General features: G+C 41.0%; 1 protein-coding gene across 2 annotated transcripts; it reads right to left on the bottom strand.

The window, feature by feature from the left end:
* Nucleotides 1-1862: 1862 nt before the first annotated feature.
* zfand4 (zinc finger, AN1-type domain 4) lies at nucleotides 1863-21501 on the bottom strand. Of its 2 annotated transcripts, XM_054799412.1 has the most exons (10): nucleotides 21184-21501; nucleotides 16117-16448; nucleotides 11773-11848; nucleotides 11314-11381; nucleotides 11012-11198; nucleotides 10765-10903; nucleotides 6494-7639; nucleotides 5785-5839; nucleotides 4958-5075; nucleotides 1863-2783 (listed from the first exon to the last, which is right to left on the bottom strand). In XM_054799412.1, exons 2-10 carry the CDS (start codon nucleotides 16298-16300, stop codon nucleotides 2648-2650), a joined length of 2109 nt encoding a protein of 702 aa, XP_054655387.1. In that variant the 5' UTR covers nucleotides 16301-16448; nucleotides 21184-21501; the 3' UTR covers nucleotides 1863-2647. The 2 variants fall into 2 exon arrangements, with proteins under 2 accessions (XP_054655387.1, XP_054655386.1); XM_054799411.1 differs by having other exon boundaries at nucleotides 2632-5075.
* Nucleotides 21502-22663: the final 1162 nt, after the last annotated feature.

The following is a 22663-nucleotide window of genomic DNA, read 5'->3' as shown; positions in this document are numbered from 1 at the left end:
CAAAGGACTCGTCACCGTCAATGCCACAAAATTGCCCACTTGGAATTTGCACGACAGCACCAAACATGGGACGTTGAAAGGTGGAAGAAAGTTTTATTCTGTTGAGAAAAAATAACCTTGGCTTCCAACGATACTGGCATGACAACCTGAGATGTTTACCGCACGGCACAGTGAAGGGAATACCATCATGATCTGGGATGCTTTTTCCTTCAATGGAACAATGGCGCTTCAGGTTGTGCGGGGGCGTCAAACGGCACCTGGCTTTGTGGAGATGTTGCAGGGTGCATCCCTCATGACCGAAGGCCCTCGTCTGTGTGGTAATGACTGGGTTTTTCAACAGGACAACGCTGCAGTTCACAATGCCCGCATGATAGAAGACTTCGGAGGAATAAAGTCACTCATTTGGACCATCCTGCGTGTTCCCCTGATCTAAATTCAATTGAGAACATTTGGGGATGGATGGCAAGAGAAGTTTACAAAAATGGGCATCGGTTCCAGACAGTGGATGCCCTCTGTGAAGCCATCTTCACCATCTGGAGCAACATTCCCACTAGCTTCCTGGAAACACTGGCATCAAGCATGCCCAAACCAATTTTTGAGGTGATTAACAAGAATGGCACGGCTAGTCATTACTGACTCCTTCAAAAAAAAAAAAAAAAAATTATTTCTATTTTACTGTAGAAGTATACAGTGTTGGAACTGAGCCCTGCTGTTGACGTTTTGAGGTCAGAATAAAGTTTAAGAAAGAGCGTCAGTGTCGGGACGGTACAATTTGTAGTCTACAACTCTATTATTTTTACAATATCAGTTATTAACAGTTATTTTTAACAGCATTACCCATAACACTGCTCACCTGTAAAGGAAAACATTTGGTATGTTGTAAGGCGGTGTATAGTTTTAAAACCTTTAAGCAAACAACTGCATTCCTGTAGGATGTACAAATGTGACATATCTTGGTGATAAACCCAAAGCAAAACATTTCAATCAACTTCATTTTGACTCCAAGGAAAGTGTCAGCTTGTTGCTAACTAGCACGTCAGAGTCGATGGGACATGAATGAGTCAGTAATACAAAACAGAGGAATTTAAGTTTTGCTCCCAAAAAAATAACATAGTGAATGTCAAATTGTTTTGTGTTGTGTGAGCTGGAGCCTATCACAGCTGGGTACAACCTGGACTGGTCGTCAGCCAATCACATGGCACAAACAACCGTTCACACCTTTGTTCAACTTAGAGCAGGGATGTACAGTGGGCAGCCCAGGAGCCAATTGAGGCACGCAGCTTGTTTTTGGTTGGCCCACGGCACATTGTACAAATTAAACCAAAACACCCACTGGAAAGTGGAAAAAATAAGACCAAAAAAAGCAAAATATAAGAACAAGCGGAACTGTTGATACCAATAACTAATAAAATAAAGCTTTGTCTTTAAATAAATTTTTAGCCTTTTTACAAAATTAAACACATAAAAATATCAAAGTTTGTCATTTTCTGCCTGATACTGTACATTTTATTTCATTTTTTTTTTTCCAGTATTACTTGTTTTGTGCTTTTATTTTGTTACCCCCGGATCTGCTTTTGTGTTTATTTCCAACCCTTGACTCCTGTTGGAGGGCGCTGCAGGGCGCACCTGGTGGTTATCTGTAATTATCGTGCTATTTATCAAAGCTGGGGCGATGGCTAGTTGCTGGCTCGTTCGTCCATGGGTGCTCGTGTTCGTACCTGGGACTTAAATTGTGTTGAGGATTTTTGTGCTTGCCGTTGCTATTTCTTGCGACTTCTGTGCTCGTTTTTGTACACTTCCACTTTATGGCAAAGACTTTGTAATTTGTTGCAATGTGTGAGTTTATATTTTGTTCATTAAATACTTTATTAATCAGACCTGCCACGATGATGTAATATATATATATATTTATATATATTAAAAATTGCAGTATAGCAGACAAGATAACACGTTGACAAAATGCTTAAGTATGCAAAAGAACTTTTATTAGATCAAACCCCTGCAGAAATGAGGACAGCATTTTTGCAACAGCTGAGCATAAAAAAGACATACGTACGTACAAAAGATCCTTATGGCAACCACCTTACTTACTAAACAGACATTTAAATAAGTCCCGCCCCCACCCCATCCCCAATACAATACACAATTACATTCACACCAGCACAAATATTTGCAATTCAAACTTGAATTTAAATAAGTTGTTTCTCTTAAGGAAAACTATGTGCACATGAGACAAGACAAAAAAGATCTTCAAACACTTCCAAAGACAAAACACAGAAATGTCAATAAAAAGATCCTTCTGCACATCATAAGGAAGTTCTAAAGTGCAACTGGTTCAAACATGTCCAAAATCAGCGGTTCTATTCATTTTCTTCGAGGCTGCCAAAACTTAAAAAGTCAGAACATGCGGCGACATTTGACAAAAACCTACATACATGCATGAGCTTTATGGATTTATGTCATTAATAAAAAGTTCCACTTTATCCACTCATGTGTTTTATTTTAACAGGACACTTCAGTCTGAAGTCAACTTGGCTGAGGGTGGAAAACAAAGCACACGTTGGTGAATAAGACCCTTCCATTCAGTCCGTCAAAGCCTGCGAAGGCTTCATAACATGCGGCGTTTAACAGGAGACCCTGGAAGTTTCTAGATCTTAGGCAGCTTGGGAGCGCTGATGAGAGGGTTGGTGTCTTGCAGGAATCGTCTCCCCGCACCCTTGTAGTCATACGAGCAGTCGTGCGTCTCTGCATAGCGGTGAGTGGCACAGAAGTTGCTACCACACCTGAAAGATTCCAATGAGATAATTTTGGTCTCTCTGCTAAAGAAAAAAAAAACTATAAATAGCATTCCTTTATTTGTAGCTACTACAATATATCTTGGTAAGAGGCAGTAGCTTCTTCTGGTAGGACAGTGGTTTACTTCTTTTTACAGTTGTGTATTGAAATTAAGCCCGTCTCATACTAGGTTTCAGAGCAGCAACAAAGGTTATTTTTATCCCTTTATGACAGGACTGTTAAAATGTTACTTAAACATTGCCTACAGCAGAGGTCTGCAACCCACGGCTCTTTTATCCTTCTGTGTAATCACTATGCCATCTCTTCTGATGCCGTCGTGGGCCTTTAAAAGTTCTGAGTTGGAGTTGAGCGTGTACTGTGTAATTGTCTGCCGAAGTGCTAGGGGTAGTGTTTTCTGGTGATTTAACTTGGTGAGAGACCATGATGCTGATCAACTACTGATGCTAAAGGTTGCGAACCTCTGGCCTATAGGTCTTAAGATGGTGACAGTTTGGTGACAGCCAATCTAACCGTGCTTGGCCCCACTTAACACCTAAGGCGTGGTATGTTTGGCTAGTCCAAGTGCACTGAATCCTGCCCAGGCACGGCATGCGGTAGTCTCTGACTTAATACGCGCACACACACACACACACACACACACACACACACACACACACACACACACACACACACACACAGAATGACAAGAATGCGACCACTCCAGGCATGTTAATAATGGTAACAGACAGTTCACAATAGAATGAAAATTCTAATAAAGATAAATAAGACTGGAAATAGTCCACCAAGACAGAGAAATTGCACTAAACAGCATGTGGCTTGAATGCACAGTGTGAGTGCTGTCCAGCAGGGGCCTGGAGAAGGAATCGCACCCAAGTCCAGCATGGTACAAATGGCCGAGAGGGAGTAGGCTCTAATTAATATGGGAACAATTCTTAACAAATTGGAGGCTGTCAAGCACCCTGGAACATTTTGTGTTTTCCCCACTTTATCAATTCAAGTTGTTTGATGACTTTGCTTCATTGATCACCATTATCTTCAAATTAGCATCAGAACTCCTCCTCTTGTGTTTGCTAACTTGCCGACAGCCTTTGTCACACATGCTCCGTAGCTTAAGACAAGAACGGATGGTAATAGTAGCAGCGCTAGCGAGTCACCGAGAAAGATTTTCAACACTTCAGCAAAACATACGTACATTATAGCAATTTTTCTTATTCATTATGTATTGTGTAAAACTATGACCGGAACAACGTCAAATTAAAAGCAGTAAATAAATACAGACCCACCATCCACCAGTACGAGCCTGGAGTTTGTTTTTCAGAGGTTGTGCATCACAAATATGCACATCAGCAATTAATAACATCAAATCTTACCTTTATGCAGTCCCACAAAGTGTCAGCATGTGGGCCAAATTTGAGATGAAAGAAAAATGGGGAGTGTGGGAGAAAATTAGATGGTGCGTTCAAGGGCCGTCGAACGAAGTGAGACCGGTCGCGCCTCGCAACAAACAAACATGCAAAAACTAACTATTTCATTTTTTCGGATAAAATAATGTCCCATATTTCCAAAATCGTTATCTATTCACATAAAATTTGATGTTTGATGTTGGGGAGAAGACCTATTGGTTTGCATGTATGAATCATAAAATAACTTGTCCTATTCAGACTGTTTTCTAAGGAGAAAACACCCCTATATTCGGGTCAGTAGGGTAATTCTTCATGAGAAATATGTGTTGGTACAAACTGTAGCTGACTGAGGCTTAGTGTTCTATGCTTTCAAAGCTCTCTTCATCTTTCTATTCTAAAAACTTGCACGAGCAAACTGCATGACTTAACTTCATCAAAGCCATCTGACTAAAACAGTTAGAGGGAAGCTTCACCCTATTTAGTAGTCCATGTTAGAGCTTAACAGTTGCACTTGGTTGCATCAGATTGAATATGTACGCTCCAGCTCGGCCGGGGAGACGGAAATGATGCACGATAATGTTGTGCTGAGAACCCTGGCTCGTAGCTTATGGCTGAACAAGCGGTGTAACACGCTTGTGTTTTCACGGGAGAGATGAGACAACTGAAGGGCAAAGTGATGAACGAGGAAAAAGACAACTGGCACTAAAAGGGTACTTTGAGGGCAACGCAGGCCATGAATTTGATTTGAAGAGTCATACCTGCACTCATAGCTGGTGGCCAGGCCAGTCTTCTTGCCACAATGGAAGCAGTGCTTGGAAGTCTTTTTCTTGGTGCCCGTGGGGGCCTTGACTGGAGGTAGGTGGTATGTCGGAGTTCCTTAAAGAAGAGGAAATTCACTTTATAGGACACATTCCAGCTGTCTACATGCATGTTAATTGTAATTTAGTCAAGATGAGATTACACATCGATGTAAAACACTAAGAGGAAGTAAAGGACAAGCATGACGGAAGGAATTGAGGATAATTTATAGCAACGTGTATGGTGTGTGGCAAAGAGGAGCACAGCTATGAGGCATGTGTACTGAAAGTCTGCACGTTGATCTGCATCAAAAAAGACATTTATTGGATTTATTGATGCAGAGCGCTCAGTAGCAATGTATGACACGGTGCACAGAGACAGACTGTACTTGTTTGACCTGCAGTCAGCAAGGACATCTTCAATGAAAGTGCTGACAGTTGTCTGTGGTGCTCAACAGTTATACAGGCCTCAGTTTTCATAGGGAACAAAAGGAGGTAACAACAATCAACACATCTGTCTAAAGGGAATCTAAAGGGCCTGACATGAGAGCAACCAATTGGATGCTTAGTAAGTAACATTTTTTGGCTCCCGATCATCTTTCAGCCTTCACACAATTCCACTGATCAAATAAACAACAGAGTGCGTGCTTTCATCAGCAGCAATGAATACTTCACACTTATTGAGGAACGGCAGGCCTTTGCACAACAGCTCATCTCATCTACAGTGTTTTTATCAGCTGTTTCTAAAGGCAACAAGTGAATGTGTGCAGTTTGGGTCCCTGCCTTACCTATTCTCCCGAATGGAGGCAGGACTCCCCCACCTGGTGCCAGACATTTGTTGGTCTAAAAAGAGAATGCGAAATATTTTGGAGGGAATCAATAAACAATGGTAGACATGAGAAATGTCATAAAAATCATGACGGCAGTGCTGGCTTTGACTTTTAAATCTGGGTTGACTTGTTTTAATTCAAGGCAGTGTGAAAATACAGTTAGGTTTCTCATTTTGCCTTTTTGCTGCTCCTTCAGTAAGTGAAAAACATGCTCTTCTAGGTTGAAAGCAGCCATTAAAAAAAATTACATTTTTCCCCCACTTCAAAAAGAAACATTTACAGTATGCTTAGCAACATCCTGGTTCACAGCACTTGGTTTAATGTAATTTAGAGTGTATATCACCATACACCTCCCAATTAATCAAACACAGCATAAATTCACTGCCTCTTCCATGTTTGTTGCATGATGTGGTATTGAGCCGCTCCTTTCCTTTTAATGCTACAGCTGCCCTCAGTATCACTCAACCCTTGTCGGAAATTATATTTGCAACATTTATAAAATTGGAGTAACCCAACAAAACAAAAACAGCTCAAATAGCTCAACAAGTATTACTATTACTATTGAAAGTTAGTACAGTTTAAAAATAAATGGGTTGAATAACTGTAGATGCAACTGTGTAAGTTACTGTAATTCCTAAATGGAGAGGCAAATGATGGCCGTTCTCACCATGTGTGAGGCTGCTGCTCGGTGCAAAGATGACATTTGTCGTGCGGCATCATCCTGAGGGGGGCCTGGCAGCCTGGAGCCGAGTATTCCGTGTCCTATGGGAGTAGCAGGGGGCAGTGGCAGTCCCATTCCTCTCCTTCCACTGCTGCTATCTACAGGCCTTGCAGAGAGGAGCTCAGAGTCCCCTAGTTGGTCTCGACAAGCTTGATTTGCCATCTTAGTGATGCATCTTGCTTCCCTCTTGGATAAAAGCTCTGGCCTCTTGCCAGGTGACTCCACTTTAACGCCATGAAAGCGTGCTGCATGACTTGACGCCATCATGGAGTGGTGAGGGGATGAGCTGCCTGGCTTTACTTGTGCTTGAAGGCTGGGCTGCAAGCAGGGGACCATGGAGTCAAAAGGTTGAAACCGGGGTTTTGGGGAGCTGGAGGGAGGTGATGATGATGGGGGGGTTAAATGGAAGGAAGTGCTGAGCTGCGTTATATCTGCTCTGCTGGTCAGAGTGTCACCACGGCTCCCGAGTGTCCAAGTACTAAGTGGGGAAGGGGACAGCTGGTGTGGAGCCCCAACCTCAAAGGCTTGACAACCCTCCTCAGGCTGAGAAGACAACTCCAAACTCAGAGGGTCCCCAAATAAAGTATTTGGTGATGGCGCCACCAGCCCTTCTTCCAATAAACTCATCCCAAGTGCCTCTCCGACCGGCTTCACCGGGTCAAAGGTGGCTTCGGGTGAACTTCTGGTGCACAGCGGGGGGAGCTGAGGGTACACGCAATCCCTCATCAACCTTGTGCCGCCAATGTCCAAACGGGATACTTTAGGAGGGGGGCGAATTTTTGCAAACGGCGGGCACGTCTCCCAGGACTCCTCCTCCTGTAGCATAAAGCAAGAAGGCGAGGGGATAGAGGGAGGCGGTCGTCTAGGGACAGAGAAGTAGGAAGAAGCTACAGCAGCGGGGGGCGGAAAGGGCTCTAGCACCTCTTGGTCCGTTATTGGAGGTAGCTGGCCATTGGACTGGCGAGGCTGGTTCAACTGAGGGAGCGAGCGTAAGAGGCGTTGATGGTGACGTGTGCTGGAAGGTGCCGAGGGGCCGCCACAGGGATGGAGATTGACGGGTGGCCGTGGCTTTGCCTTAGCAGACTTCTTCGGCTGTAGAATGGAGACCCACACAAGACGGTCAAACCAAAAAATCCTTAGTTTTTACGACAATTACATTACATGGTGAAAAAAGAAGCTTTTTTGGAGATTACACAAAAGGATCTTGGCATTGATTCTATTTTTTCCAATATCGTATCTTCTTATATAGAGGCTGGGTGTGTTTATGTGCTCAACTGCAGAGAGTGCCAGTCATCTATTTTTTGATGTACAGTTGTCCCTCGCCACATCGTGGTTTGAATTTTGCCGCTTCACTCTATCACGGCTGTTCAAATATATTAATAAATCATGCTGTTTTATGGATACCCCCGCGAGCCTAATGAGGATAAGCGGCAAAGAAAACGGATGGATGGATGCTGTTTCATGGTTGAATACGGCTTATTACTACAAAAAAAAATTGCACATTTAAGAAAATTCCACATAGTTTTGCCTAAATTAAGCATTTTCAAGTATACAAATTACTAAATTAACTAAAATTTGAATATATGCCATTCAGAAGATGCTTTCAAAAACATGACACTATGTAGTATTCTACACTGGTCACTAGATGTCAGTAGCAAGCATGAATGCCGGAACAACAGGCTTTTATTGTAATGACCACCCTCAATCAGGGCCAGGTTGTTCAAAACTTGGTTATTCAAATAACCACTGGTTAAGTAGACTTAACCAACCGTTAACATTAACTGCACCGTTATCTTGTTGTCCAAAATCCGGTTAACTTTAACTGGCTGTTAACTTGACGTTAAAGTTAACACACCTAAGGACCACCGCTTTTCACAGGTGGTTAACTCTCAAGATGGAGTTCACGGCTAACGCTGCCTTCATGATGCCATATTGTCATGTCTCCTTACGTGCATTGCTGATGTCTGGGTTATGCATTACTTCACACTTTACTGTACATTGCAGCTTTTCAGCATATGACAAATTATTTATATTTGCAAGACAGAAAAACATGCTTTTAACTGCCTAGATTTTAAAGGAAACTATTTTATTAAGCTGTGTTAAGCTTGCAAATTCTACCTTAGTCATGTTTAAGAACAACTATTTTGAAGGAATAATTGTACATCGAGCTATTTGAGGCTTTATCGGCGTCACAAGATTCTATTTTTATGAACTTGCAATTTGAGGCGATAGTTACATTATTTTTAAACCTTTCCAGAAGAACTGTAAGTATAGCATGTCTGGTGTACATAGTCTTCCCTTTGCAATGTATTGAAAGCTGTGTTCTATACACTTGTGTAACAATAACAAATAAAGACAAGGCTCCAAACCAAAAACAGAGCAATGTGGTCTATTCCATCCACTGTAAAGATGAGGAATGCAAAGAGCACTACATTGGGGAAACTAAGCAAATGCTCTAAAAAAGGCTTTATCAACATCGCAGGGACAATTCTAGTGGGCCTCAATCAGCAGTACATCTACACCTTAAAGCAACCAATCACTCTTTTCAGGACAGCGATGTAAAGATTTTGGCCAAAGAAAACAGATGGTTTGAAAGAGGAGTAAAGGAAGCTATTTTTGTCAAACAATGGTGGTTTGAGGTTTAATTTGGACCCTGCGTTCAGCAGGTTACTGAGACCAAAACCCACAGCTCTTAGTCTTGCAAATGAGGTGGAGCCAGGGCCGAGCCAGAACAATAGATGCTAACGAGCCAGTATCAGAGTCGTTCATACCCAACTCAGGGAGCGACACTTCCCTTTTATCGGAGGTGCTAATGGCAGGAGAGGATTAGACCACTACTCCGCCCTGGCTTAGTGTAAGGAACCAATAGGAAGAGGGTGTTGGCACACCCATTCCGCCCACTCTTACTGTATTTAAGGCCTAGGCTACCAGCACTTATTAGTTCGCTGACGAAGCTCTTCGGACGAACGTCCGACACCTTCTTCACAGAAGTACAGATGACGTCTCAAGAAGCCTTTCCCTCAATAACAAATAAAACATACATTTTATAAATATTGCCCATGTGTCGTTTATACATTAATAGCTATTATACATCTTATCATCTTGGCACCAATATTAGTTTGAACCCTAAGACTCTTACTTTAAAGGCGAGCAGACTTTCAGTATTTTTCCAAAACAGCTTGTGCTGAGAAAAATATTTTTAACCAAAAACATTTTTATTTAATTGTGTCGTTCATAAATTGCTCGCTTGTTTTAATTCGTAAAACATTTAGCTTCATTTGTTGCAGAATACAATTGGAACAATGTTATTTAAGTGCGTATGGGCTCATTCTTGGCTGGTTAAGTAGTTCCGGTATCCGGCATTGGGCCCGCGGTTTCTTTTTGTTGTAAAGCTGTAATCCATGTTAAATATATTTAAATATATTTGTGTTTAATTTCTTTAATTTGTTAAATCGTTTCACTATTAATTTCTTTGCTAAACTGCAAGCCAACAAAATGAAGAATTGTGGGATATATTGGCGCTGACGAGTGACGTCAACCACACGGTTAACTTTGACGGTGCCTTTAACTAACGACGTGACTGACCATGACAACAACGCATATTTAACGGTCGGTTAGCTAACGGCGGGTTAAGAATTTAACCGGTGGTTAGTGGTTAAGCAGTGGTTACCGGGCCCAGATTGTCATGGTCTGGAAAGCGGATTGGACGGTCGCAGGTGAACCTGGAGTCACTGTACACCAGTGGTTCCCAAACTTAGTCTTTCAGACATTTGATCTGAAGACATGTATCCCCTATTCCTACACACTTAACAGAAAACTTGTTTTTATATTAATTAATTTCAAATACTGAACATAATTGGTTAATTTAAGAGATATACACACAGTTTTATCCCGGCAGCTATTGTCTGCACAGCATGACCCGTCAATAAACAAGGAATTACTCTATAGGCATCTACAAATGCACATGCACGTTCAATGTTAGAAGCTTTTGCTCTGGAACGGTAAACAATAACAGCCATTTTCTTCCTGGGGGAAAGATGTTTAAGTGGATGCCACACCCTGCGATTATTTGGGGCAGGGCATCTATTATTAAATGCGCTGTACAGCACACTCTGTAATAGAGCACACAGTCACATTACATTTTCGCTGAGCAATTCCAAAATGGGGTGAGGCTGAGATTCTAATAAAACCATTTTGCAAGGCTACAAGCTCCCTACCTTCTTGTTGAGGTTCATGTCTTCCATCTTCGCTTTAAGCAGCTTCATTTTGTTCATGGTGATTGAATTTTCAAGACTCTGCTTTGCAGCTGCACAACGCTCACCATTCTCAGCGCACATGTTGTACACTGAGCTGCCACTGAAAAATGAGCATGAATATCTCACATTAACTTAGACTCAAAAGTGCATGTGTGTGTATTTCAATATGTATGTGCGTTTATCAAAGCACCAACAATCATTTTCAGACCTGAGAGATTCAGACAGAGGAGTCAGGGAACCATCTCCCCTGTCAACCACTCGGAAGAAGTTGAGCTGATCGCCTTCACGGTAGACTACAAACGTGACCTGTTTGTTGGCCAAGCTTTTCTCCCAACCCTCCTCCTTTGTGCTCTCCATCGGCTCAACCACCTCTTTGACAGGGTCTTCCATGGTTACTAGTGAAAGAAGAGTTTTTCAAATGAAAGCCTGCATAATTTGGTTCCCTCATTACATAAAACCACTGATGTCCAGCTGTCATGTGAATATATCGAGTGTTTGTCTTTTTCTTACCCCTCCTGGTGTTGATTGGACCTCCCCTCATAGCTAAGACTAGCTTCAAAGTACAGCCCTCTGCAATGCTGCAAAAAACATATGCTGACGATGAATGCAGCAGAATATGTGCAAGCTATTCCCTGTTTTTAACAAATTCTCAGAGGAGACAGGGGACATAAGAACACATTTTGGTTAAAAGTCAGATGTTTGACTGAGAAATCCACTGGGACATTTCATTTGTAACTAACCATACCATCCTCTGCTTCTAAAAGCTAAGCACAAACCAAAATCTAACCACATGCCGATCGTGTGGAAAATGAAGAGGCATACGCAACAAGTCAACAAGTCATTATCACTGCAGGGAGACTGAAGTTATTTAAACATACGTAACACATTGCTTTCAATCACTTAAACAAACCCGGTGGATTAAGTATCAGTGTCGTGAAGAAGGGGCAGTGAGGAGAACATTTAATTTACCCATAATCATGTAGACAATGTTCATCATCCAGCTCCAGGTTGTTCCAGATGAGGTGTTGCTGGGTAACTGGAATGCCTTCACACACACACACACACACACACACACACACACACACACACACACACACACACACACACACACACACACACACAAGACAGACACAGAGGTAGGAGAGAAATCAATACAGTTTATATTAGGTTTAAAAAAGCTCACCACCTTGAAGGTGATTCATGACTGCCCTCTGCAGACAGACTAGTGATACTGCAAATAGACAGCACAAATTGACCCGTGCTCTATCTACTATATTGGGTAATACAAATGTAAAGGTGACTGACTATGTGGTGGGGCTGGGCGACATGGACCAAAACTCATATCCCGATATATTTAGGTTTAATATCGATATACAATATATATCCATATATTTTTTCCGCAAAGTGTGTCAAGACAAAGTCAAAGCCAAATATGCGTGTCAAGTTCTTGTATAACAAATACTTAACATGAGTAAGTTTTGTTTTCAAAGCTTCTTGTGCAAGATGCACATAAAAAAAAATCATATCTAAAAATAGCCGCTAAAATAAAGTATGCCATTCTCTTTTTGAAATAAATACAGAAAAAGTAAAATATATTATTCTTCAATCTTCTTCTATAACAAACCTTTAGCTATGCTGAAATCCTCAGCTAAGAACAAAATAACAAAATATGAAGGAGTGGCCGGTTTAAGAGATAATATTTAAATGTAAGCAGCAAATCAAAAATAGTTCAAATTTAACAGCAGCATTTTTAGGTAAACATTTTTAAAAGACTCAAGCATGTCTTTATTTTGTGTCAGGAACACCAACTCTCTTCTTGTGGTTTGTGGTAGAACTTCTCGTACAAAATAATTGCAATTGGGAAACTCACTGTACATCCCGAGTCCATTGTTTTCAGCAGGTTTTTAAAGCAGAATTTTTCCCCACTGTTGCAACGGAGACCATATCTTTGACAATGTGATAGCACACCACTTTGCACTTTCCCTTTCATGAGGAAGGCAACAGGAAAAAGAAGCAAGCACTGAGCTTTGTGTTGTGGCAGGAGTTTTGTGAAGTTGTGCAGCCTGGGCTGTTTCAACGCGCCACTTCACACATTCCTCGTATTGGAGTTTTAAGGTGGTGAAAAACATTTGTAGTGCTTCTGCACTTGACAGTCACTTTTTTTTTTTTATTGCTCATCAGATGCTCTAAATCCCAAGTACCTCAAAATTACTGAGCCACTGCTTTTTCCTTTCTGACCAGTTCTTCCACAGCAGATGTTGTCGCTTCCTCCATGTTTGTTGAAGACTGAGCTCAGCTTCTGCTCTGCCCCCCCTCCTTCATGCACGGGGGCGGGGGGCAGGAGCTCACACAGTGCAGAGTGATGAGTGAGACCTCCGCGTGAACATACTAAGAATTACAGTGCAAATCCAGTATATGTCAATATGAACAATATATTTTTGATATTGTGCTTAAAATAAACATTGATATATTAATATTGATATACAGACCTGATCAATATCTTAAGACCAGCTGAAAAAAATACTAGAATTTGCATTTTGCACATTTGGATCTTAATGAGGTTTTAAGTAGAGCTACAATATGCAAAAGCAAGAAGCGCGAGTGAGACAACATAATATTTGGAACTTCTAATTAAAAAAAAAAAATAAAATAATGAAATTAATTGTTAATCACCCCATCATCGCTCAAAAAATAACAAAAAACTCTCCAAACCAGAACAAAAAATTTTCTCAGTAGGACACAGTAATGGGCCGCACGGTGGTCTAGTGGTTAGCATGTTGGCCTCACAGTCAGGAGATTGGGAAGACCTGGGTTTGAATCTCCGTTGGGCATTTCTGTGTGGAGTTTGCATGTTCTCCGGATACTCCGGTTTCCTCCGGAGAAGCGGTATAGAAAATGGATGGATGGACTGAGTAATGGACTCCACCGTTCTTGTAGCTCCACCGTTCTTGTTAATCACTTCAAGTGCATGCCACGAAGGGCATGAACTGATGGCCATTTTTATAAACTTCCCTTCCAATCCACACCTAAATGGGATTCTCTATGGGATTTAAATCAGGGGAACTTTTTCAAAGTGCTTTTTGTCTCACTCCCCCTTCTTTCTTTTGCATATTGTAGCTTGACTTAAAACCTCACTAAGATCCAAATGTGCAAAACGCAAATTTAGCAATTTTTCAACGGGTCTTAAGATCTAAATATCTAAATCTTAAAATTTTGAGCAGGGGTGTATTTCCCAGCCCTACTATATGGGTGCTATTTCAAGTCTAGATGGCTCTAATAATGTTAAAAAAAAAAAAAAACATTGACAAGATTGTAAACAGGTTTTCTATGCCATAACTACGAAATTATTCCAATTATAAAGAAGGAATCCTACTTTGTGGTAAAATGACTTTTCGCCGTCGGGTCAGGAACCAATTAACCTCAATAAATGAGGGATTGCTGTATGGAACTACCACTCGATTTATTCAGGTTGATTTTTCGTTGAATTACGTTCTGCACTTTTGATGTTTTATTTGTTCACTGCACTCATTTCTGTTGAGTGGTTTTATTCCATGTGGGAGAAACACAACCGAGTAGTGTCCAGATTAATTATAGGGGAAAAAGCAGCAGAGAGCTACCCTTCAGTGATTATATTGGAATATACACTGCTCAAAAAAATAAAGGGAACACTAAAATAACACATGCTAGATCTGAATTAATGAAATATTCTTATTAAATACTTTTGTCTTTCCATAGTTGAACGTGCTGGCAACAAAATCACACAAAAATTATCAAGGGAAATCAAATTTATTAACCCACGGAGGTCTGGATTTGGAGTCACGCTCAAAGTTGAAGTGGAAAAACACCACCTGTTGTCTACTCCATTTGCTCAACAGATTGTGAAAATGATTGTCAATCTGTGTTGCTTCAGACAGTTTAAATAATGGCGCAGCACTTTTGACTGAGTGTGAATTGAGTGTCCCCCCCCACTTTTTTTTGAGCAGTGTATATTGTTTTAATTACATATGCTTATGTACTTACCTTTATGAAAATTATTACAAATTATATGTTTAAAAAAATATTTTATCCAATCCGTTTAAATAAATGCAAAGTACTCACTGTAGTTGAGTATATGAACGTCACAACACATGAGGAAACAAGGTACAGTGTTCCCTCCTTTATCACGGGGGATAGGTTCCCAAAATAGCCCGCAATAATTGAAATCCACAAAGTAATTGCGATATATATATTTTTTTTATATATATACAATGATTATATATGTTTTAAAGGCTGTAAAACCCCTCACAATATACTTAATACACTTTTCTCAGACAGGCACATACAGGTATTTTGTTACATTTTCTCTTTGAATTTTAATGATTAATCTCTTGGACACAAGAAATTGTTAAGTGACTCACAGCATTTACTCCTCAGACGTCCCTCGTCCTGGAGGCGTTCGGCTGTAGCGTTTTTGTATCCTTGTTATAACATGTTGCTCCTGTTGTAGTATTTTACTCCTCCTGGTAGTCCTCCAAGATTCATTTAGAGTATTCCATAATGGCGTGCTAGCAAACAGGAACTACGGCAGTGGTGCGTGAAGGACTTGGCTTGACAATGGTCTACAGCCAATCAGAACGCAGAACACAATGGGCGGGTTCTCCCTTAGCCAATCAGGACTGTTGTTGCTCTATATTTAGCCAGCTGACGAGGTGGAGGGACGACATTTTTACTCCAGCAGCACACGTCTTCAACTCTCACAAGTTTCAACACCCTCTACTGGTAGCAGTAGTAAATACAATAACAGACAGACACATCAGAGCACCAATAGATCGCTCTAATACACTGCTAGGATGAAGAAAAAAATATGCAAAATTGCTCTTAAAAAAACAGTGAATCTGCAAAAGATGAACCGCGATGTGGCGAGGGAACACTGTATACAAGTCTGGTTGCATGGCAGAAATGATAAACTAATGAGACTCTCGTGGAGGGATAATGGCTTCATTATAAGAACGCTTCCAGTGATGTATTCAGTGGAGTCAGGCCACCGTTTGTGAGTAGGAGTGGGGTGCTTCATCACAAAAACACTGGGTTGACTGACATGCCGCTTCGCAATAAAACCTTAACAAAGATTTGCATTCTAGTGATGACACACCCACTGCATTGCTCAATGTTGCAGAAGAGAGTGTATTTGTATTGCATTCATACTGTGGAATCTACTCAATACGGCCTTATTAAACCCATGTGCTATGAGAACAATGTGCAATATGCTGTAGAAACGAACCAACAAAGCTTTGCATGGACAGTAAATACACTGGGTGAACTTGATTGTTTTACCTTCAAGCCTTTGGATCTTGGCCTTGACTGAAATTATGGCCTCAAAGGGCAACACTCGCAGCTCGAAACACGTCCCAGTCAGGGTCTCAATAAAAAGCTCCATTGCGTCATAGAGTGGAAGCTTGTAGTGAAAAGCACCCACTCTGTCGTTATTGAAGAATGGCGGCTCCTTTCTGTCAGTCATCTCAATAGGTTTTTTTTTTGGGAGGGGGGGGACGACGACTTTAGGAAAACAGCCAAAGTGGGGGTGTCACCCAAGCTGAGGGAGAGAGGGACAGGATCTGCTTCCTGACTTTGGAACAGTCACACATCATGTGGTGAGATGATGGCAACTGTGAACACAAACACAAATAACAGTCAGTATAATGTTGCATTCAGGTCTTGGGCAGTTTAAATACTCCCTTACAAGTCTTATATTTTCTCATAGTGGCCAAAGACATAAGTACTTAAAATGTATATTGTATATGGGTGCACAAACAACAATTTTATGGCCGATCATCATCTTTAAAAAAGTCTGAACTGTCGATACCTGACAACTGACAACACCTTCAACGTAGAGCTGCAACGATTAATCAATAAATCATTATTCATTGATTATCCAATTAATCGACAACTCTTTTGGTAATCTATTAATCGTTTCATTTAAAAATGTACTGTAAATACCCTGATTTCAGCCTCTCAAATGTGACTATTTTTTTAAATTTCCACAGTCATCCATGAAAGCAGACCTATTATATTTGTGTTCAGGCAAAACAAGATCATCAGCTTTGACTTTGGAAAAGAGCAATCAACATTTTTGCTTCTTACTGATACCATGCGAAGCAAACCCCTGCAGAGATGTGGATGTAGAGCATGCGTAAGAACATTCCCACGCAAAGTATGGGATTTATCCACTTGTACTTGTGCGTAAGAAAATGCATACATTTATGCACAACTCGTACCATGCATACACACAAAACCTAGTGGTAGAACAGTGAAACTACAAATACCTACGTCTGTGCCTGTCCAGCGCAGGCCACATCAACTTGCTATCTGCTTCACAACTTGACCATCAAACAAGGCACCGCCCCTGCCCCCAGAGCAGACGAGCCGATGCCAAACACAAAGTCTGCCCCGAACGTTTATATTTGTTCTTATTTACTGGTGAGGCACATGCAGCAGTCTGTGACAGTGACTTGTGGATTTGCAGTAGAGTGTTTTTGTGATGTGTGTCAGTTGATTTTTTATACTTATCTACTTCAATTTCAGTGTTGGAGAAATTCCTCTTCCTCGTCGTCCTTGCTATGATTTTGGGTATGGACAAAAGTCCATTCATGTATTCTTAAAAGGGGAAGCTGCTAAGTGGCAGAAATTTAAAATGTGTTTTCCCTCCCCCCCCAATCGGATTCATCAATTAATCGAATAATAATCGACCGATGAATCGATTATTAAAATAATCGTTAGTTACAGCCCTACTTCAACGTTTCATTCTTATTTTGTTGAAAAACACTGACCAATATCCATGAAACAATACAAACTTGTTTTAACTGCACATGAGGTTGGTCTCTCAAATAGAAATGAGAAGTTTATAAAATTGCTGTCCAAACTACTTGATTATATCATTTCTTTTAGTCTTTTATTTTTCACATTTTAAAAACAAACAAAACTAAAAACAAACAAAACTTGCACAACAGGTTACACTGCACACCTGATTGGAGCCCCTTATCAAAAATAAAAGTGCAGAGTTTGCTCTTACAAATAAAGAAAATCACAAGGTTTGAGGTGGTTCATGAAATAATCTACAGGACACACTAATGCCTGGTCGTCCAATGTCAAGAACTCCACAATTTTGCTCTTAGTAGCTTTGTTTTTCCACTGCACTTACATATGATTGTAACGTATATGTTTTGAGTTAGCACAAGTTGCCAGGGGAACGTTTTGAGTGCTACACCATACCATTTTGTAACGTCTTAATCCCATTCTGGTGTGATAAAAACATTGATAACATCTACAGTATATATACGTAGCAGATTCCCGCTTCGCAGGGCTTATATTCCGAGACCATCTGCGAATGATGAAAAACCACAATTCAGAGAAATGCCTATTTTTGACAAACTGCTCCCCCTCCAAACCTTCCTGCTAGTGCAGTGGTTCAGTTATTTTCGGTCATGCCCCCCCCCTATATTACTATAGTACTACATTACTATGAACTGTTATTTATTTATCTGTACTGTAGAGACAGAACTTTAAAATGAAACCAGGAAAATGCAACAAAATGGAGAGCTGTAAAGCATACAAGCGTATTCAAAAGTCAAATTGCATGTTGAGCACGATAAATTTGTACATGTTTGCAGGTCTGCAGCAACACTGAAAGTACTCCCGGCCTCTCACGCTCCCCGCGACAGTTCAACACACACCCCCAGGGGGACCCACCCCACTATTTGAGAAGCACTGTGCTAGTTTGACGTTGACGTTCTTCTCCAATTTCAGATCAACATTTGCAATAAATGTGACAGTTGTAATTATTTGATTAGATTCAGCTACAGAACCCTCTAACAAGTTAAATGCATCCAGTTTAAGCTAAAAATGACACACACACACACTTCTGATCAAAATTTTAAGACCAGTTGAAAAATTGCAAGAATTTACCTTTTCCACCAAAATAGGCCGTTCATCAGCTGATCAAAGGTTTAAGATCATAGCTAAAAAAAAAAACAACCCAAACCCCCTTAAACTAGATGGCTTCACAGAGGGCCTTCACTGTCTGGAACTAATGTCCGTTTTTGTAAACTTCCGTTGCCATCTATCCCGAAATGGATTTAGATCAGAGGAACACACAGGATGGTCCAAAAAGAGTGACATTATTCTTCCTCCTCCTCCTCTCCTTTGTCAGGCATTGTGAACTGCAGAGTTGTCCTGTTGAAAAACCCAGTCATCACAACACAGACGAGGGCCTTCAGTCATGAGGGATACCCCTTGCAACTTCACATAGCCAGCTGCGCTGTTTGACGCCCCTGTACAACCTGAAGCTCCATTGAAGGCCAGACCATGATGCCCCCCCCCCCCCCCCCCCCCCCCCCCCCCCACTGTGCCGTGTGGAAAACATCCTAAGTGGGATCTCCTTGTCATGCCAGTGACGTCGGAAGCCATCAGGACCGTAAGGTTCCATTGTTTCTCAACAGAGAATGAGACTTTCTTGCACCTTTCAGTGTCCCATGTTTGGTGCTCCCATCCAAATAGGCAATTTTGTGGCATTGAAGGAGACGAGGCCTTTAAAGATTTGTGTTCTTCAAACCCTTCTCTCGCAGATGCCGTCTGATGGTTATTGGACTGCACTGGGCACCAGTAACTACCTTAATTTGGGCCCACGGCCACAGCAAATTGGATCCTCTTGCTTAGCTTGGTCTTCAGGCTAGCGCTACAACTGCACTTAGTTGGTTGAAGGCTGCCTCCATCTCCCTCTAAAGTGGCAAGCAGTGGTACGTCACTGCACAACGACACGGCTGCACAGGCTGCTGGGCCGCCTCAGCCAGCTGTCTGAGGATACTCTTTAAGTCGCATCTACATAATCCACACCGCTCTCCTGTTGTAATTCCAAGGACTTATGATCACATATTAAGTTGTGTTCACCCTGCTACAAGTTGTGGGGCCGGATTTTGAGAACGTTTACTGCAGAAGCACTCTGGGCGAATTGGCAGGGTCGTGAATGCTGAATCGTGAATATGCGGGGATCCACTCTATATAGCTCTATTTACAGTATATAATTTTATTTTGTATATTTTTTCAACTAATTTTGCAGATGATTGTGAATATTAACAATTGATCAACAAATATTTGTAGATATTACCCATTGTAGTTCAAGTGAATGGCGCACCCGATGATTAACTGAAACATGGCATCTATTGTATTGAGGAAAAAAACCTGACATTAAAAAAATCTAGCTTGTTCCAGACGGCACATTCTAATTAGACATGACTGGAATATCAAAATGGTTGTGTTTTCATTGTAGGGCAGATGTTTGAGGAGGAGACATCAACATTGTGAAAAACTGTTGCATGGGAGATCAATTCTACTTTCATCTCTGAAGTACGTTGAGATATTATTGATAACATTTAAGACAAGGAAGAGAAAGAAGTGCTCTGGAACTTTTAACAAAAGGGATCTCAGTGTCAGTCCAAGAGTACAATCGCCTCATAAAACATTTAGAAACCCATTGAAGGCCTTGGTCAAAACTCAAAGATCAGGTGTGTTGCAGGAGGCATTCTTATCGGGACGGACTGAATCGAGACTCTGCTATACAATGTCAGTGGAAAGTTCATGCAGTCAGACTTCAAACATTTCAAGTGTTCTCCATCCTGAGCCTGGCGTTTTCAATGTAACAGTGAGCCTCCCCCCAGAGAACTTAATACAGCTGGGGCGTACCCTACTCCTCGAAAACGTAGTTTTCTGCTCACCCCAGACTGTTTATTCGCTCACAAACATTTTATTTTGACATAACTGTAGTATGTTCACTTCCTGTGTTTACATGTTCTATCTGTAAGCATTTTCTGATCGGGAGAAAATGAATAGAAAATGCGTCACGGTAGATAATGTTAAATTACATGAGTATTGTAGTTATTGTACCGACAGATTTATTTACTGGATCTCTTTAAAACTGATACCTTACATTGTTAATGCAGACTAACCCCATGTATTTACATGTACACAAGATGCATTACCTTTGTGTCATCATCATCCTTGAGTGAAAGGCACCAAGAAGACATTCAAAGCACAATGAATGAAGATCAAGTAACAAACTAGGCTATTACAATCCGTGCAGAACACTAATGAGGAATTATCTTGCTTTTTTGGCACTTAGATGTTCGTACATGAGGCCCGTGAATGTTGTCGAAGGCCATTCTCCTCTGTAAGTGCTAACCGGCTACCCTTAGAAACCTGACAGTAAAAAGTCAAAACAACAGTAACCTGTATAGCCTTCCAGCGGGGTCAGTAAAGATGGAAAGCATCACACACACGGCGTAATTAAACGCTCACGTTTAAAAAGGGGCACCGCTAAGCTAGTTTAAAGTGTTGTTCAAAGCTGCTTACCGTTAATACCAAGGTGAGGATCACCGTCTTTAACCGACGCTGCTATCCTTTAGCCGGGGTTGCCATGTTAGCCAACTCAAACAATGGCGAGCGCTCACGGCTAGCTAAGTTTTAAGCTAGGCTACACCCGTGGGCTCTCTCTGCGGCCTCGTTCCGTGTGGTGGTGTTTGTAGCTGTCGTGGGCGACGTTACGTTCACAAAAACATAGCACTGCATCATGTTAAACGCCACAAACGGCACGAACGGGCGTCACGTCTGCGGTAGGTCGCCATGGTCCTCTTGTTCGCCACACCATCGTACCTGTCAACGCCGGATCCGAGGATGATTGACAGACAAAGTAACCAATTGCCGTCTACAATACCGAGGAGGGGGTGGGGAAATGGACGGAGCTAATTCAACGACAGCTTCTAAACATTTTAACCCTTAAGGACATAAATTGCAATGTACATTTTTGTACCGTTTGCTTTTTTAAAATTTCAAGTAATTTTGGTTGTGTTGAATGAAGAAAGGTATTCATTTTCTAAACATTTTACTACTGTCATATATTTTAATAAAATTTGCATAAAATGGCAAAACAAAAAAAAAATGGCACATTTCTTCCTCATGGTCAAAAACGTCTCACTGAAAACCATTGCAATTGCAATTTATCTTAAACTAATCAAATTTATGCTACAATTTTTATTTGGGCTTTTGACCTTCAATTTGTCCGTAGGATTGCTGTCCTTTTTTCCCTCAATTTTTCCCCATTCAAAGCATGCAGCAAAATGTCATATTTTTCAAATGTTATTTGGAGTACTGTATACCAAACCAAACCTGTATGTTTTTACTTTAACCTTTACATGAATAATAGTCTCCCAAACATAATATTTGATATATTTCAGTGATGGTTTTAAAATATTCATTAGTTTAAAAAGAAAAAAAAATCATGTACACTATATTTTTACAGTAGACATTTACAGAGATTTTTTGTCTTGAATATCTTGCATCCATTTTCTATGCTGCTTATTTTCATCAGGCTCGCGGGGGTATTCTGGAGCCTATCCCAGCTGACTTCGGGCGAGAGGCCGGGTACAGTCGCAGGGCACATATAGTCAAACAACCATTCACACTCACATTCATACCCATGGACAATATAGAGTCGCCACTGAACCTAACATGCATGTTTTTGGAATGTGAGAGGAAACCGGAGTACCCAAAGAAAACCCACAAACACACGGGAAGAACATGCAAACTCCACACAGAGATGGCCAAGCAGAGATTCGCACCCAGGTCTTCACAATCTCCTGTGTGGCCAACATGCTAACCACTCGGCCACCGTGCAGCCGTCTTGAAGAACTTGAGTATGAATTTTTTTCTGTTATAATCTGACAACATAGAAAAACATAAAGCATTAACATTCAACGTCTAAGCCTAATAATAAGCAAATGCCAAATACTCCTTAAAAAATAGGCAAAATTACTTTAAAAAGACAGTAGTGACA

The sequence above is a fragment of the Dunckerocampus dactyliophorus genome, chromosome 14, assembly GCF_027744805.1.
Source record: "Dunckerocampus dactyliophorus isolate RoL2022-P2 chromosome 14, RoL_Ddac_1.1, whole genome shotgun sequence".
Taxonomy (NCBI): domain Eukaryota; kingdom Metazoa; phylum Chordata; class Actinopteri; order Syngnathiformes; family Syngnathidae; genus Dunckerocampus; species Dunckerocampus dactyliophorus.
This window is presented reverse-complemented; position numbering and strand designations above follow the sequence as displayed.

What these genes read in the sequence shown, in the direction of transcription:
- zfand4 (XM_054799411.1), bottom strand. Translation starts at nt 16,300, where the DNA reads ATGACTGACAGAAAGGAGCCGCCATTCTTCAATAACGACAGAGTGGGT. An exon ending in CATTGTCTACATGATTATGG is followed by an intron (nt 11,382 to 11,772) that starts GTAAATTAAATG and finishes TGTTTTTTGCAG; the next exon opens with CATTGCAGAGGGCTGTACTT. An exon ending in GAGCAGCAGCCTCACACATG is followed by an intron (nt 5,840 to 6,493) that starts GTGAGAACGGCC and finishes TTCTCTTTTTAG; the next exon opens with ACCAACAAATGTCTGGCACC.